This window comes from Emys orbicularis, chromosome 19 (genome assembly GCF_028017835.1).
Source record: "Emys orbicularis isolate rEmyOrb1 chromosome 19, rEmyOrb1.hap1, whole genome shotgun sequence".
Classification (NCBI taxonomy): domain Eukaryota; kingdom Metazoa; phylum Chordata; order Testudines; family Emydidae; genus Emys; species Emys orbicularis.
Window position 1 is genome coordinate 21,992,780 of NC_088701.1, and position 12,916 is coordinate 22,005,695.

The window sequence follows — 12,916 nt, forward strand, 5'->3', positions numbered from 1 at the left end:
GGTGTGCCCACGCCTCCCAGAGCCCCACCCCTTCCAGCAGTGCACCCCTCCCCGGCATGCGTGGGTTAGCCAGGGAGCGGGAGGACAGGAGGCCGGGCGGGACGGGGGACACTCACAGCACTCCTCGGGATTCTCGTCCGAATTGTCCCCACAGTCGTCCTCCCCGTCGCACTTCCATGCCAGCGGCTTGCAAAGGGTGTTGTTGCACTGGAACTCGTCCAGGGGGCAGGTGCGCACTGCGGGGAGGGGGAGACGGGCGCGTCAGGGCCCGTGCTCGTGGGGAGGGGGCCGCGCCGGGGGCGGGGCGGGGGACAGGAGCTCGCTGGAGCCCCCTTGGCCGACTGATCGCAAAGGAACCCAGGAGACGGAGCCCAGGCCAGGGGCAGCGCCCCCCATCCAGCCACAGCAGGCCCATGGATCTGGGGGGCAGACACCCAGTGGCAGGTTCTTGCCCCTTCTTTATTGGCAGGCCCTGCAATGCAAATGCCCGACTGCACGTGCAGCTTGGGCGCGTGGTCGCACGCCAGCACAGCTGGCTCCCTCATTAGGCTCCAGGGTTAACGCGGCCGCGAGGCGTGGGGGGGTATGTGTGTGTGTGAGCCCTTCGCCCGCGCTGCTGTTACCCCCGGTGCCGCAGTTCTCCTCGTCGCTGCCATCCATGCAGTCGGCGTCGGCGTCGCAGCGCCAGCGCATGGGGATGCAGTGCCCGTTCTTGCATTGGAACTGGTCGAATTCGCAGCGCAGCGTGCAGTCCTTCTGCAGGGCGGGAGGAGATGGCGGGTGAGCGGGGCAGGGAGAAAACCCCGCCAGGGCGAAAATGGGGGGTGGGCTCTGGCAGAGGAGGCGCCTGTCTGGTCCTGGCTGCTAGCGCACAGCCAGCCCCGGTGCGTCGCGAGCTACCCAGGTGCCAGGCCGGTTGCCCATGAGCAGGAGGCTCCAGCTGCAGCATCCTGGGCCCGAGCTGAGAGGGGCAGGCCAGGGCTGGCTGGTGGGGGGAAGCCGCCCCCTCTCCCCGTCCATACCTCGTCGGAGCCGTCGGCACAGTCGTGGTCCCCATCACACTTCCACCGGCCGGCGATGCAGCGCCCGTTGGCGCAGGAGAACTCGCTCTCCGAGCAGGGCCTGGGCGCTGGAGGCAGAGGGGAGAGAAGACGGGGCGTCCCCGGTGAGCGGTGCGGCTCACCGGGCGGGGGGAGCGGACACAGACACTCATTCAGCGGCGCCGGGGGAGCAAGCCGAGCCGGGGAAATGGCCAGAGAGGTGCATGGCTCATATTGACTTCAAATGCCACCCCTGGCCCCGAACCATCCCAGCTTCCCCAGAGGGACGAGGGGGGAAGGAAGGGAGGGACAGTCCCAGCTCTAGCTACCCCCTCCGGCTGCAGCTCCATCCCTAATCCCCACCTTCCGGGAGCAGGGGCTGCTCCCGTTCAGGGACAGGCCGAGACTGACTGGTCAGCGGCTCCGGCGCTCATGCACTGGCTGTGGGACAGGTGGAACGTGTTTAAACTGCGTCTCCTAGAGCTGAGGGCGCACCTCAGAGCTGCTGGCTCCCACAGCAGAGCTCGGACCCGGCGGGGTGATGCCCAGGAACGCGGAGAGTGCCAACGGGTATGCTGGCACGGGGGGCCCGACGTGTCTCCTGGCACTCCCTCGCTGTGCGCGGAGCTGCTCTGAATGTCACAGCAATACCTGCTCGGAACGGGGATCTGCTCCCGCCCCCACAACGCATGGCTTTGCTGGCCCCATGGCCCTGCGCCAGCCTGGAGGAACCCGCTGAATTACTTCCACCCCCATCTCCTGCTCCACCCGCGGGAGATCATGCGCCATGTCCCCTCTGGAGGCATCAAGAGGGTGGGAGGGGAGGTGCAGACGGGGGCTGAGGCTGGGGAGAGCAGACCAATCTGGGTCAATTTGCAGAAGCAGATGGGGCGAGGGTAGAACTTGGAGCTAAATATGAGCCATGCATGGGTCCCGGATGTGGTAATATTTAACCCTGTCACTCTCTGTGCCCGGGGGCAGCAGATTCAGCTGACGAGGTTCAGAATGACTGTCCGTGTCGGTCTCTCACCCGCCCCCCATCCCCTCTCCTCCAGATTGGTTGGTTTATTTATTTACTGAACACTTTATATGGAATTAAGAAGATTTCGGCAGGAACCTACCTCTGAGCACCCCGTAACGACAGTGTGAAAATGGAGAAAAACATAAGATGAGGTGAAATGGCACAAACTCAAATACACGACATGAGAGCAACAAAAAGGAAAAAAAAAAATTCCATCCTAATGCCTGGAAAGAGACTGGAGGGGCAAGGACCGCAGTCCGAGAACCGGTTTACGCAGTCTGACTGGGCGAGGCCTCGTCTCTACGCACATTCGCACTGGATCAGTTAAATCGGTTTCGTTCACTTGGTGCCAACCTGTGTGGTGACGCTCTGATTTCAGTTCAAGCTGATCCTAATCGGCTTCAATTGAACTGCCATCAGGGTGTCCAGATGGCCTTGTGCCGCGGGCATGTCTCCACGGGAGCGGAAGGGGTGATTTCCAGCTCATGCAGGCATCCCTGCGTCCGGTGGAGACACACCTTCAATCGGTTTAAAAGCACCCCTTACTGGTGCAGCCGCGCAAGCAGATTAGCCAAAGGTGATTTAGTGCCGCATGGATCCTCTGACCTCACACTTCAGCGAACCCGATCCAAGACACTGGGGAAGTGATTTAAGAGCAGCCGTGCTGGGGAAGGGAAGGCTGCGCTCATGGAAACGACGCCCCTTCCTAAGTGGTGCACAGATCCCAGCGCTGGGATCACCTTCCTGTCTCTCTCCAGGCCACACCACAGACCGCGCTGGGGGGCTTACAGGGCAGGCCCCTGACGCAGCCCCATGTGAATCTGCTCATCGACTCGTCCAAGAGCAGCCCAGCAGGGTACTCCTGTCTCCACCCACAGCAACCAGCCTCCCCCCGCCCAGCAGCAGGACCAGCCCACGCCACTCCTCAGCACGGGGCCGTGCATCCACCGCAGGCTTCCTCCGGTTGGAGAAGGCCGTGTCCTGTTCCCTCCCCATCCCCACCCGGGCCAGCGCGGGGCTGACGGTGGCACGTACTGCAGCTCTCCTCGTCCGAGTTGTCCCCGCAGTCGTTGTCGTAGTCGCACTGCCAGCGGCCCGGCACGCACCGGTTGTTCTTGCAGCGGAACTGGTACGGCTCGCAGGTGCGCTCGTCTGCAGTGAAAGGCAGGGCGGGGGGAGCAGGGGAAAGGCCAGGAATGGGGGCGGGGGGGGGGGTGAAGTGGGAAAAAAAGACCAATGTCAATTTCATCTGCTCACCCGGGGGGTGGCACCCCGGTGAGGTGCGAGAGCGCTGAATACAGGTGGCCGGAGTGCAGGGGTGAGCAGGGAGTGCCGTGAGCAGATCTACGGTGGACGAGAGGCAGCCGTGACCCCCCTCAGAGCCAATCAGTTCCCCCACACCTGGTGACCGACCCCCTGATCTGCGGAGCCCACTCCCCGGAACGTAGCAGAAGATGCAAGAGCCGCTCGTCCCGGCCCTGCCGACCGTGGCGCCAGCTCACCACATTCCTCCTTGGGCTCGTCCGAGCTGTCTCCGCAGTCGTCCTCCCCGTCGCATTTCCAGCGTGCTGGGATGCATCGGCCCGAGTCCTTGCACCGGAACTCGTCCACACCACACGTCATTTGTGCTGGGGGTGGGGGAGAAGAGGCAGAGGGGGGTTAGCGTCGGCGTGGGCCAGCACCCCCCCCTCTTTGCCCGCCCCCACCGAGGGTACCGGGGGAGCGGCTCCTTACTGCAGTTGGCGGGCTCGTCTGATCCGTCCACGCAGTCGTTGTCCCGGTCGCACACCCAGACACGGGGGATGCAGCGCTTGGTGACGGCACACTGGAACTGATTGGGGGCGCAGGTCACCTCCGCTGCGCAGGGGGCACAAAGGAAAGGGGAGTCAGGGGGGGCCCTGCAGCAGAAACTGGGGCTCTGCCTTTAATCACCCCCCAGCGCAGACGGGCTTGGGGGCCCGGGGAAAAGTACCCAGCAATGCCCACGGCAGCCTCTGACTCACGGCTGGGATAATCACGAGCCTCTTTTCCCACATTGACATGACGGGCAGCGCAGACACGTCACACGGGCGGCCCTGAGGCGGCTCGGGGAGAATTCCCTACCTCTGGCCTCAAAAGCAGGAACAAGCCCTTTCCAATTAATACCAAGGCTAACTGCGTCCCCAGTCAGCCCTGGGACGAGAGGATGGGTACAAGGCTGCGCCTTTCAAACGGGCACGAGGAAATGTTGTTCGGCTATTTTGTAACCTGTGGAACTCATTGCTACTAGATATTAGGAGTAAGCCTTTATCTGAATCAGAACAGCAGCGACTCCAGCCGGGATACAGCGAGCAGGGCTGTCCATGCTGCAGACAGCAGAGCGGGGGGAGGAAGCAAACCCGCCCCCCCGGCGATTGATTCCGCACCCCCGCGGCACTGAGTGCCCGCAGGCAGGAGGCCCCCCCCCAGCACCCCCTGTCACTCACGACAATCCTTCTCGTCCTCGCCGTCCCCGCAGTTGTCCTGCCCGTTGCAACGGAAGATCCCAGGGATGCAGCGGTTGGTGTTGGTGCATTTGAACTGGCTGGGCAGGCAGACGTGGATATCTGGACAGAAAAGGGGACACAGTGAGGGGACTGGCTTGGACTTGCATTGCCGCTATTGGGAATCAGGAGCCCTGCTGGGGACCCAGGCGTCCGGGGGCCGTACCGCAGTTGGCCTCGTCCGAGTTGTCCTGGCAGTCGTTGTCTCCGTCACAGATGAAGGCCGGGTTGGTGCAGATCCCGGTGGAGCACTGGAACTGTCCTGGGCGACACTTGAATTCAGCTGAGGAGAGAGAGGGGAGGTGGTGACGCCTCGCGCCGGATGAACCCTGGCATTTCCACAGCGCTGGGAGACGCACACTGGGTAAACCTGCCTGGCCCAGGGGTCCTCGGCAGGGACCCTGGACTGCCAGCACCACTAGCACAGGCCCCTACGGCATGAGCCAAAGGAGTAGTCCCATTAGCCGAGAGCAGCAGTATAGGCTGTTATCCCACCAGGCGGGGAAGGGTGTTACACAGGCACTCCTCCTCACACTGGAGTCAATGGGGCTGCAGAGGTGGCAGGAAATTGGCCCACAACTTGTTTACAAAATTCTGATCTGAATCGTTTCACCCCTCACTGAAATGCAGCCACCTCTGGGGTGGGACATGGCTGCTGTTTAACAGCACGCAGCAACACTATGCAGCCAATGAGGAGAGGGAGCAAAGAAGACTCCCGTCTGCAATTAAAAGCAGGAGGAAGATTTCAGGGAGCTGCAGGGCACTGGCCATTAAACGCCCTATTACTGCAAGAAGCACCTGGACTCATTAACAATCAAGTCTAAGGATTTCAGCTGCGTAGCCCCCCCCCAGTGTCAGGCCAAGAGGAGAGCGCCCCCTGCTGAGTCACCAGCACTCTCCCATGCAGGCGGTCGGCAGGCCCAGCTCTGCTCCGCTTCAGAGTCCCACCCCGCCCCCAGCCGGGCCCTGTGCCGCTCTCTGCTCCCCAGGCAGTAGCAGGGCCGGGGTTTGAAGCCTTTGCCAAGGTGGCCCCTAGGACTCTGTGAGGGGAGCGGAGCTGGGAGGGAACGAACTCCCCTGACTCAGAAACCTCCTGGTTCCTGGGGGTGGTGGGATGGGGTTAATAAGGCTGCTCAGCGCAGTTCTCCCTGTGGGCCCCCCCAGGGAAAGGCTGCGCGGGGCTCTGCGGCTGGCAGATCTCGCCGAGACGTCAACAGGCAAAGGATCCATTTCATCCCGGCACGTGGCGTCGGGGACGCCTCCGGGGCCTGGAATTCCCCGCTGGCGGGAGCCATGCTGGGAGTGGCGGCGGCTGCTGGAGCAGGGGAACCCACCCCACCTTCCGAGCGGGCAGGGGCAGGGCCCCCTGTGCCTCTCCTTGGGGTCACTGATGGGGCTGGGAGCTCAGCCCCTGGGGGTGGGCGGAGCAGCGCCTGGGTCTGGCTGTGCCGCCCACACCCCCCCGTCACTCACGGCAATCTTCGGGCTCGTCCGAGCGGTCCCCGCAGTCGTCCTCCGTGTCGCATTTCCACCAGAAAGGGATGCATTTGTCGTTCTTGCAAACGAACTGCGGCAGAGAGACGAGGCCGTGAGGCCGGCTCCAGGCAGGACCCGGGGGGCAGCGGCATGGGGGCGACCCCCAGGACCAAGGGAGCTTTTCCCTCTGGGTCTCTCCCTGCTCTACCCCCGCCCAGCGAGATGCACTGAGAGCAAGAGGGGTACATGCCCGCTCCCCCCCCCCGCACAAAGCTGGGATGACGCGGTGCCTACCCGGACTCCACCACATCTTCCCTCTCTGGAGCCTCAGCCCCACATCTCCAGGGGGCCGGGAGTAAGAGACTCCGGCCTTGAAACATCCCGTCTCCGAGTCTGGCTGTGGTTACAGGTAGCTACCGGGGCCCTGGCAGCAGTGGGTTACCTGGCTGGCGGTGCAGTTGGAGACGCAGGTCTTGCCGTCGCCGCCCAGGTAGAAGTTGGTGGGGCAGGCGCACTTGTGGGTGCCGCCCGGGGACAGGAGGCACAGGTTGCTACAGCCGCCGTTGTTGGTTTTGCAGGGGTGACTGGGGACTGGGGAGAGGAGAGAGCGCGCTGGGGTAAGACCGTCCGGGGGTGCAGCGGACTCCTGACCCCCGCTCTGCAGGTGATCCCCCTCCCTCATTGCGTGTTGCCCCTCACCCCTACACATTCTTCCCCCACAGTCTCTCCTTCACCCCCATCCCAGCCCCAGTCCGCACAGGGCCTGGACCCCTTGGTGAGCCCCGGCCCCATGCAATCCGGGGCGTCCCATGGGAAGAGGAGCTGGGCAGCGGTCTTGCCAGCAGGGTCCGTGCTGATCCGAGCGCAGACCCAGCAGGTAGCAACTCTCCAGCCATCCCCTGGATCCTGATCCACCTGCCAGGTCCCGATCGGACTCCAGAACCCGCGGGCGAGCGTGTGCGGGCTGGAGAGAGCCCGGCCAGCAGGTCAGACGCTGGATGTGGAGCTGGGGGCCACACCCAGGCTGGGGCTGCTGACCACAGGGACTAGACGGAGACCTGGCGACTCATTTCCCAAGCGGCCATCCCCCATTTGGGCAGCTGGGCACGAGGACGCGTCTCTAACTAGAGCCGCTGGCGGGATCCAGATGCCAAAGCCTGGGGCACTCACCCCCACTGTGCCAACTGAGCCCCTGCCCCCCCTCAGAGCCCCCAGGGAAAAGGGGTGAAATCAGAGAGCCTTGTGCCTTGGTCCCCCCGGGGCCGCGGTCCCCGCCCTTGCTGACCCAGCTCCTGGTGACAGCCCCCCGCCCGGGACTCCCTCCCGCTCACCATCCGGCTGGCGGTAGGCATGGTAGATGTGGATGTCCATGGGCCGGTGCAGCGTGCTGATCAGCATGGACTTGTTGGCCCCGGTGGTCTTGTGGGCTCGGTTGATGGACTTGGTCTCCCAGTCGGTCCAGTAGATGTAGTCCTCAAAGAGGGTGAGCGCAAAGATGTGCGGGATGTCCTGGCTCAGCACTGCAGGGAGAGGGGGCAGCTCAGGCCAGGCAGGGACGCAGCCCCCCCCCGAGTCGTGCAGGACAGAGCACGGCGGCTGTGCGTCACTAGGTGTGCACGTGGCGCCCTCTACAGGCCAGATACTGCAATCACCTGCTGTTGAGTCACCTACAGGACGTGGCCCCTTGGCAAAACCGGCAGAGCCCGGGGTTCAAGCCCCCAAACCTGGGAGCTGCCAGGCCACTCGAGCCGGGGACTGGAAGTGGGTAGGGGATGTGATTTTAAGAAGACTTTAATATTAATATGTGAGCTTGGATACACCAGCGTTAATTATCCCTCTGCACTCCTAAAAAGCAGGGGACGATCACCTGCCTTGCGCGACAGCAGCGTGGCTCTCTGTGAATCCCACAGCAGGTACAGCTCATCCCCAGTTCCCAAATAGGGAAACTGAGGCAAGAAACAACAGTGAGGTCATTTGCCCAAGGGCACAGATGGAGTCAGCAGCAGAGCTGGGATCAGAACCCAGGAGTCCTGGCTCCCAGTCTCATGCTAAAACCATTTGTGTTTGGCCGAAAGCTGCAGCTCCCGGCCGGCCTCACCGATGTGCCGGTTGGAGCCGTCCAGACTGGCAAACTCAATGTAGTCCTCCCGGGCATCTGCCCAGTAAATCCGGCCATTGATGTAGTCCAGGGTGAGGCCGTTGGGCCAGGTGATCTTGGTGTCTACGATGACACTCCGGTTGGTGCCGTCCATGCCGATCTTGCCGATCAGGGAGTGGTCACCCCAGTCCGTCCAGTACAGGTAACTGGGGCACAAAGGGAACAGCAACGGGAGAGGCTGAGTCAACCAAAATGGCACCAGCATCCCTGCTACAGCGTCCTTCTGTCCCCATACAAGAGGGGAAACCGAGTCACCAAGCGGCAGGGAGGTTTCCCAGCGTGTAAGAGGCAGAGCTGGGAGTGGGAACAGAACCCCCGAGTCCTGACTCCAGGCACCCCGCTCAGAACAGAAATTCTGGGGGGTGCCGTGGGCAGGAGCTGATGCGCCAGCCCACGGAAGGGAGCTCGGAGCGTCCTGCATCCGGGAACAAGGGAAAGGTGAGACCCGGCCGTGGCCCCTCACCCGTTCTGCACGTCCACCACCAGTGCCCGCGGCTCCCGCAGCCCCGAGTTCACCAGCACCGTGCGATAGGCCCCGTTCAGCTTCGACACCTCGATGGTGTCCCTGCCCTTGTCGCACCAGTACAGGTTCCCGCCCACCCAGTCCACGGCCAGCCCGTCGGGGTTGCTGAGACCGGTGCGGTGAAGGACCTGCCGGGAGAACGGGACAAGTCAGGGCCTGTTCAGAGAGGACCCCGCCCTGCTCCTGCCCAGAGACCCTGCCCTGTCCCCCCTCTGCCCCCCAGGACTGTGGGTCCTGCCCTGGGATCCAGCCCCATTCCCCAAGGACACGGGCCCCACCCAGAGACCCTGCCCCGTCCCAGGTATGCATGGCCCTGCCCGGCAGCCCCACCCCATTCCCCCGGGAAGGCGAGCCCCCCCACCCCCAGTGGCCCCTCCCCGCTCCCCTCCCCGCCGGGTCCCCCAAAGAGGCCACCCCCCGGGGGGGAGCCCAGCGCCCACCTGGACGTTACTCCCGTTAATGTGCATGCGGCGGATCATGCTGCCCTGCGTGGTGACGTCCGTCCAGTAGATCATCTGCTCCCTGTAGTCGAAGTCCAGAGCCACGGCGTTGTTCAGCCCCTGGAGCCAGCGCAGCCCAGAGGAAGATGCATTAGGCCTCGCGCTCATGCCACCTCGCTGGCCAGCGGGGGTGGCAAGGGGGGCACTGCCACAGTTGCTTTTTAACTGGGCCTTCCTTAAAAAGTGAGCCACCTCCTGCCCCTCCTCACCCATGATTCCAAGCCTCTGTACTCAAGAGGTTTAAAACAACGACAGCCAATGTTTACGTAGGACCTACCATAGACGCAACCAGCACCCAAGGAGCTATTAGAATCATAGAATCAGAGGACTGGAAGGGACCTTGAGAGGTCATCTCGTCCGGTCCCCTAGACCATCCCTGACAGGTGTTTGTCCAACCTGCTCTTAAAAATCTCCAATGATGGAGATTCCACAACCTCCCTCGGCAATTTATTCCAGTGCTTAACCACCGACAGTTAGGAAGTTTTTCCTAATGTCGAACCTAAACCTCCCTTGCTGCAATTTAAGCCCATTGCTTCTTGTCCTGTCCTCAGAGGTTAAGAACAACAATTCTTCTCCCTCCTCCTTGTAACCTTTTATGTACTTGAAAACTGTTACGTCCCCTCTCTGTCTTCTCTTCTCCAGACTAAACAAACCCAGGTTTTCAATCTTCCCTCCTAGCTCATGTTTTCTAGACCTTTAATCATTTGTGTTGCTCTCCTCTGGACTTTCTCCACATCCTTCCTGAAATGTGGCGCTCAGAACTGGACACAATACTCCAGCTGAGATCTAATCAGCACAGTCCTACTGTTTGCATAGGGCCTACCATATTTGCAGCCAGCTACCAAGGAGCTCCTTTGCGAGCTGGGCTGGCGTTAGCGCTCATGGCAGGAAGCGAGATGGAGCCCTTCCCCCTCCCCTGAGCAGCGGGCACGTCTGGGGCACGGGGGCAAAGCGGAGGCGGAAGGAGGGTACATCCCCCACCCAGCCTGCACAGCTGCGGGTTGGGCTGGGGCCCCCAGGTGCCCAAATAGCCTCCGCTCGTGTCAATCAGGGAGGCCCCCGGTGGCTTCCAAGGAGCAGCCCTTAAACCGGGGGGCTTTTCCCTGAGCCCCAAACCTGACGGGGGAGGAGGGATGCAATCCCCCCCAGGTGACACCGCTTCCACCCCAGGAGCCAGTGGGGACACCCTACCCCCACCCGGAGCAGCCCAGTTCAAGCCCACGCCTGAGCTGCTGCCCAGTGGAGATGGCGCAGACGCCCCCCCCCGGCAGCACCTGTTTGAGCAGCGTGTAGTTGGAGCCGTCCAGGTTGAGTTTCCTCAGGTAGTAGCGGTTGGCGAAGATGAGGAAGGGCTCTTCGTCTGCAGGGGAAAGACGCGTCAGATCCCCCCTCCCCAGGCACAGACACACTCCGATGCTGTCCTCAGCTTTGCATGGGCCCTGCGGCTGGTGGCAACTGGCCCCCCAGCCACCAACCCTCCGAACGGAGCCGGCCAAAGGCACCTTGGTCTGCGCTGCGCCAGACCAAACCTGGACTTCTCCAGCCTGCCCAACCGTCGTCAGCCAGAAACCACCCAGCAAAACCGCCAGGGGAACCGGATTCCCTGGCGTGATGCTGGCTCGGCCCAGCGAGGGCACACGGCAAAGCAACCCCGATTGCCCGGCCTGCAGCCTGCCAGTCCAGACCTGACGGGCGCTCTCCTTGAGCTACTTGGCGCAGAGATACCAACCCCTCGGACATGGCAGGATCCTCCGCAAACCTAGAGGTTTCTGTCTGATCCCCCGGCAGGCAAAGCCCCTCGGCACAAGCGCCCCGGAGCTGCTCTCACCTGAGACGGCTTTGCAGCTGGTCGGGTGGTCAGGCCTGAGTTTGTAGCCCTCTGTGCACAGGCACTTGAAGCTGCCCAGCGTGTTGATGCATTTCTGGCTGCAGGGATAGGTGGTGGTGCACTCGTCAATGTCGATGCAGGTTTTCCCGTCGTCTTTCAGCCTGTACCCAGGCCGGCATCTACACTGCAGGAGGCAGCGGGAGGCAGTTAGGGGCATCCCTGCAGCACGGAGGGGCATGCGTGCGTGCACCGACCGTGCACACCCGAGGGCACAAACAGGGCATACACCTGGACGTGCCCAAATGGTGTGAGCGCGCACAATCACCGCACGTGAACACGCACAAATACACAGCCAAGGTATGCAAAACTAGCAGGCGGGCACGCACGGTGCACACAAGCAGTGCCTGGGCACCCGTCTGCACAAATAGTGAATGCACACTTCCCTCCACAAACACCGGGCGTGCGCACACACAAATGGGGGAACAGCCGCGTGGGGAGCCACCCGACCCCCAACTCCCGCTCGGAGCTGCCAGGAGCCGGGCTCGCTCATCAGCTCCTCTGGCTCAATGGCCCTGCTGTACCCCAGCCCCCCCGGCGCAGGTTGGGCCCGCCCCCCAGTGACCCAACCTTATAGCCAATCTTGAGGTCCTCGCACTCCTGGGAGCAGCCGCTCAGTTTCTTGTTGAGACACTCGTTGAGGAAGCAGTTCAGCTCGTCGGAGCCGTCGGCGCAGTCGTCGTTGTTGTCGCAGAGCAGGGACTCGGGCACGCACCGGCCGTTCTTGCACAGGAAGAACGAGTCGTTGCACCTGCTCTCTGGAACGACGGCGGGAGGGGGGGGTCACCGCAGGCGCCGGGCTCGGGGAACCCCATCGACAGCCCTCCCCGTGCACCAGCCAGGGCCACACCCAGGGCTGGGCGCGCTGGCCAGGGGAGAAAGGGACCGAGTCCAGGGCCAGAGCACGGGAGACCCCACTGGGCTGTACATGAGGGAAGGGGCAGGAAACGATGGCAACGCTCAGAATACAGTCCCCGGAGCCCAGGGCCCGTCCCCGGGCACCTACCGGAGCTGGTGCAGCGCGGGTTCTTGGGCGCCTCGTCCGAGTGGTCGTGGCAGTCGAATTCCCCGTCGCACTGCCACTGGCTGTTGCTGAGACAGCGGCCGTTGGCGCACCGGAACTCGTGGGGGCTGCAGGTTGGGTACTCTGCGGAGAGAGGGAACGTGGTCAGGCCAGCTGCCCCCAGCGCCAGGCCCTGTCCTCAGAGCGGGCGCACGGGGAGCAGTGCATCACCACGGGTTTGGGCACGGCACGGACAGGATTAGAGAAAGCTGGCACTTTGCCTCCCCCCCGGCGCCCGGGCGGGGCCTTTTCAGTGGGAACTGGGGCTCCCCCGCCCCCCCGTGCGTCTCGCTCAGAGCCGGGAGCCACGGAGCCGGGGCTCGGGGTGGAGGCAGCCCCAGCTCCCCGCCCCGTTCCACGCCAGCACCCACCGCACTCCGGGGACTCGTCGGAGCCGTCGCCGCAGTCGTCGTCGTGGTCGCAGACGAAGTGCTTGGGGATGCACTGGTGGCTGGCGCACATGAACTCCCGCTCGTCACACGTGCTGTTGTACACTGGAACGAGGAGCCGCTTGTCAGCGCCCCGAGGCCAGGCCCCCCGCAACTGTCCCCAGCCCTCACACAGGGGCCCAGGCTGGCAGGCACGGGGCAAACTAGCCAGCTCTGCTTCACAACCCCTTCCCCCCCTTCGGAGCAACGTCATCTGCCCCCGTGTAGAGGGGGAAACTGAGGCACGGGGCTGGGGGGCCCAAGGTCACACGGGACTAGAATCAAGGCAGCCTGACTCTC

General features: G+C 63.3%; 1 protein-coding gene across 1 annotated transcript in view; it reads right to left on the reverse strand.

Annotated features, from left to right (window-relative positions):
• Nucleotides 1-12,916, reverse strand: part of LRP1 (LDL receptor related protein 1) — a 179,908-nt gene that overhangs the window by 10,934 nt on the left and 156,058 nt on the right. The window contains exons 53-71 of the mRNA XM_065419313.1: nucleotides 12,560-12,682; nucleotides 12,132-12,272; nucleotides 11,696-11,883; nucleotides 11,069-11,252; nucleotides 10,515-10,600; nucleotides 9,181-9,300; nucleotides 8,681-8,868; nucleotides 8,158-8,363; nucleotides 7,391-7,579; nucleotides 6,502-6,650; nucleotides 6,057-6,150; nucleotides 4,750-4,866; nucleotides 4,527-4,646; nucleotides 3,796-3,918; nucleotides 3,564-3,689; nucleotides 3,097-3,213; nucleotides 1,023-1,129; nucleotides 624-756; nucleotides 117-236 (exon numbers count right to left, since the gene is read on the reverse strand). Of these exons, the coding sequence (XP_065275385.1) occupies nucleotides 117-236; nucleotides 624-756; nucleotides 1,023-1,129; nucleotides 3,097-3,213; nucleotides 3,564-3,689; nucleotides 3,796-3,918; nucleotides 4,527-4,646; nucleotides 4,750-4,866; nucleotides 6,057-6,150; nucleotides 6,502-6,650; nucleotides 7,391-7,579; nucleotides 8,158-8,363; nucleotides 8,681-8,868; nucleotides 9,181-9,300; nucleotides 10,515-10,600; nucleotides 11,069-11,252; nucleotides 11,696-11,883; nucleotides 12,132-12,272; nucleotides 12,560-12,682 (2,631 nt within the window). The remainder of the gene's footprint in view (nucleotides 1-116; nucleotides 237-623; nucleotides 757-1,022; nucleotides 1,130-3,096; nucleotides 3,214-3,563; nucleotides 3,690-3,795; nucleotides 3,919-4,526; nucleotides 4,647-4,749; nucleotides 4,867-6,056; nucleotides 6,151-6,501; nucleotides 6,651-7,390; nucleotides 7,580-8,157; nucleotides 8,364-8,680; nucleotides 8,869-9,180; nucleotides 9,301-10,514; nucleotides 10,601-11,068; nucleotides 11,253-11,695; nucleotides 11,884-12,131; nucleotides 12,273-12,559; nucleotides 12,683-12,916) is intronic.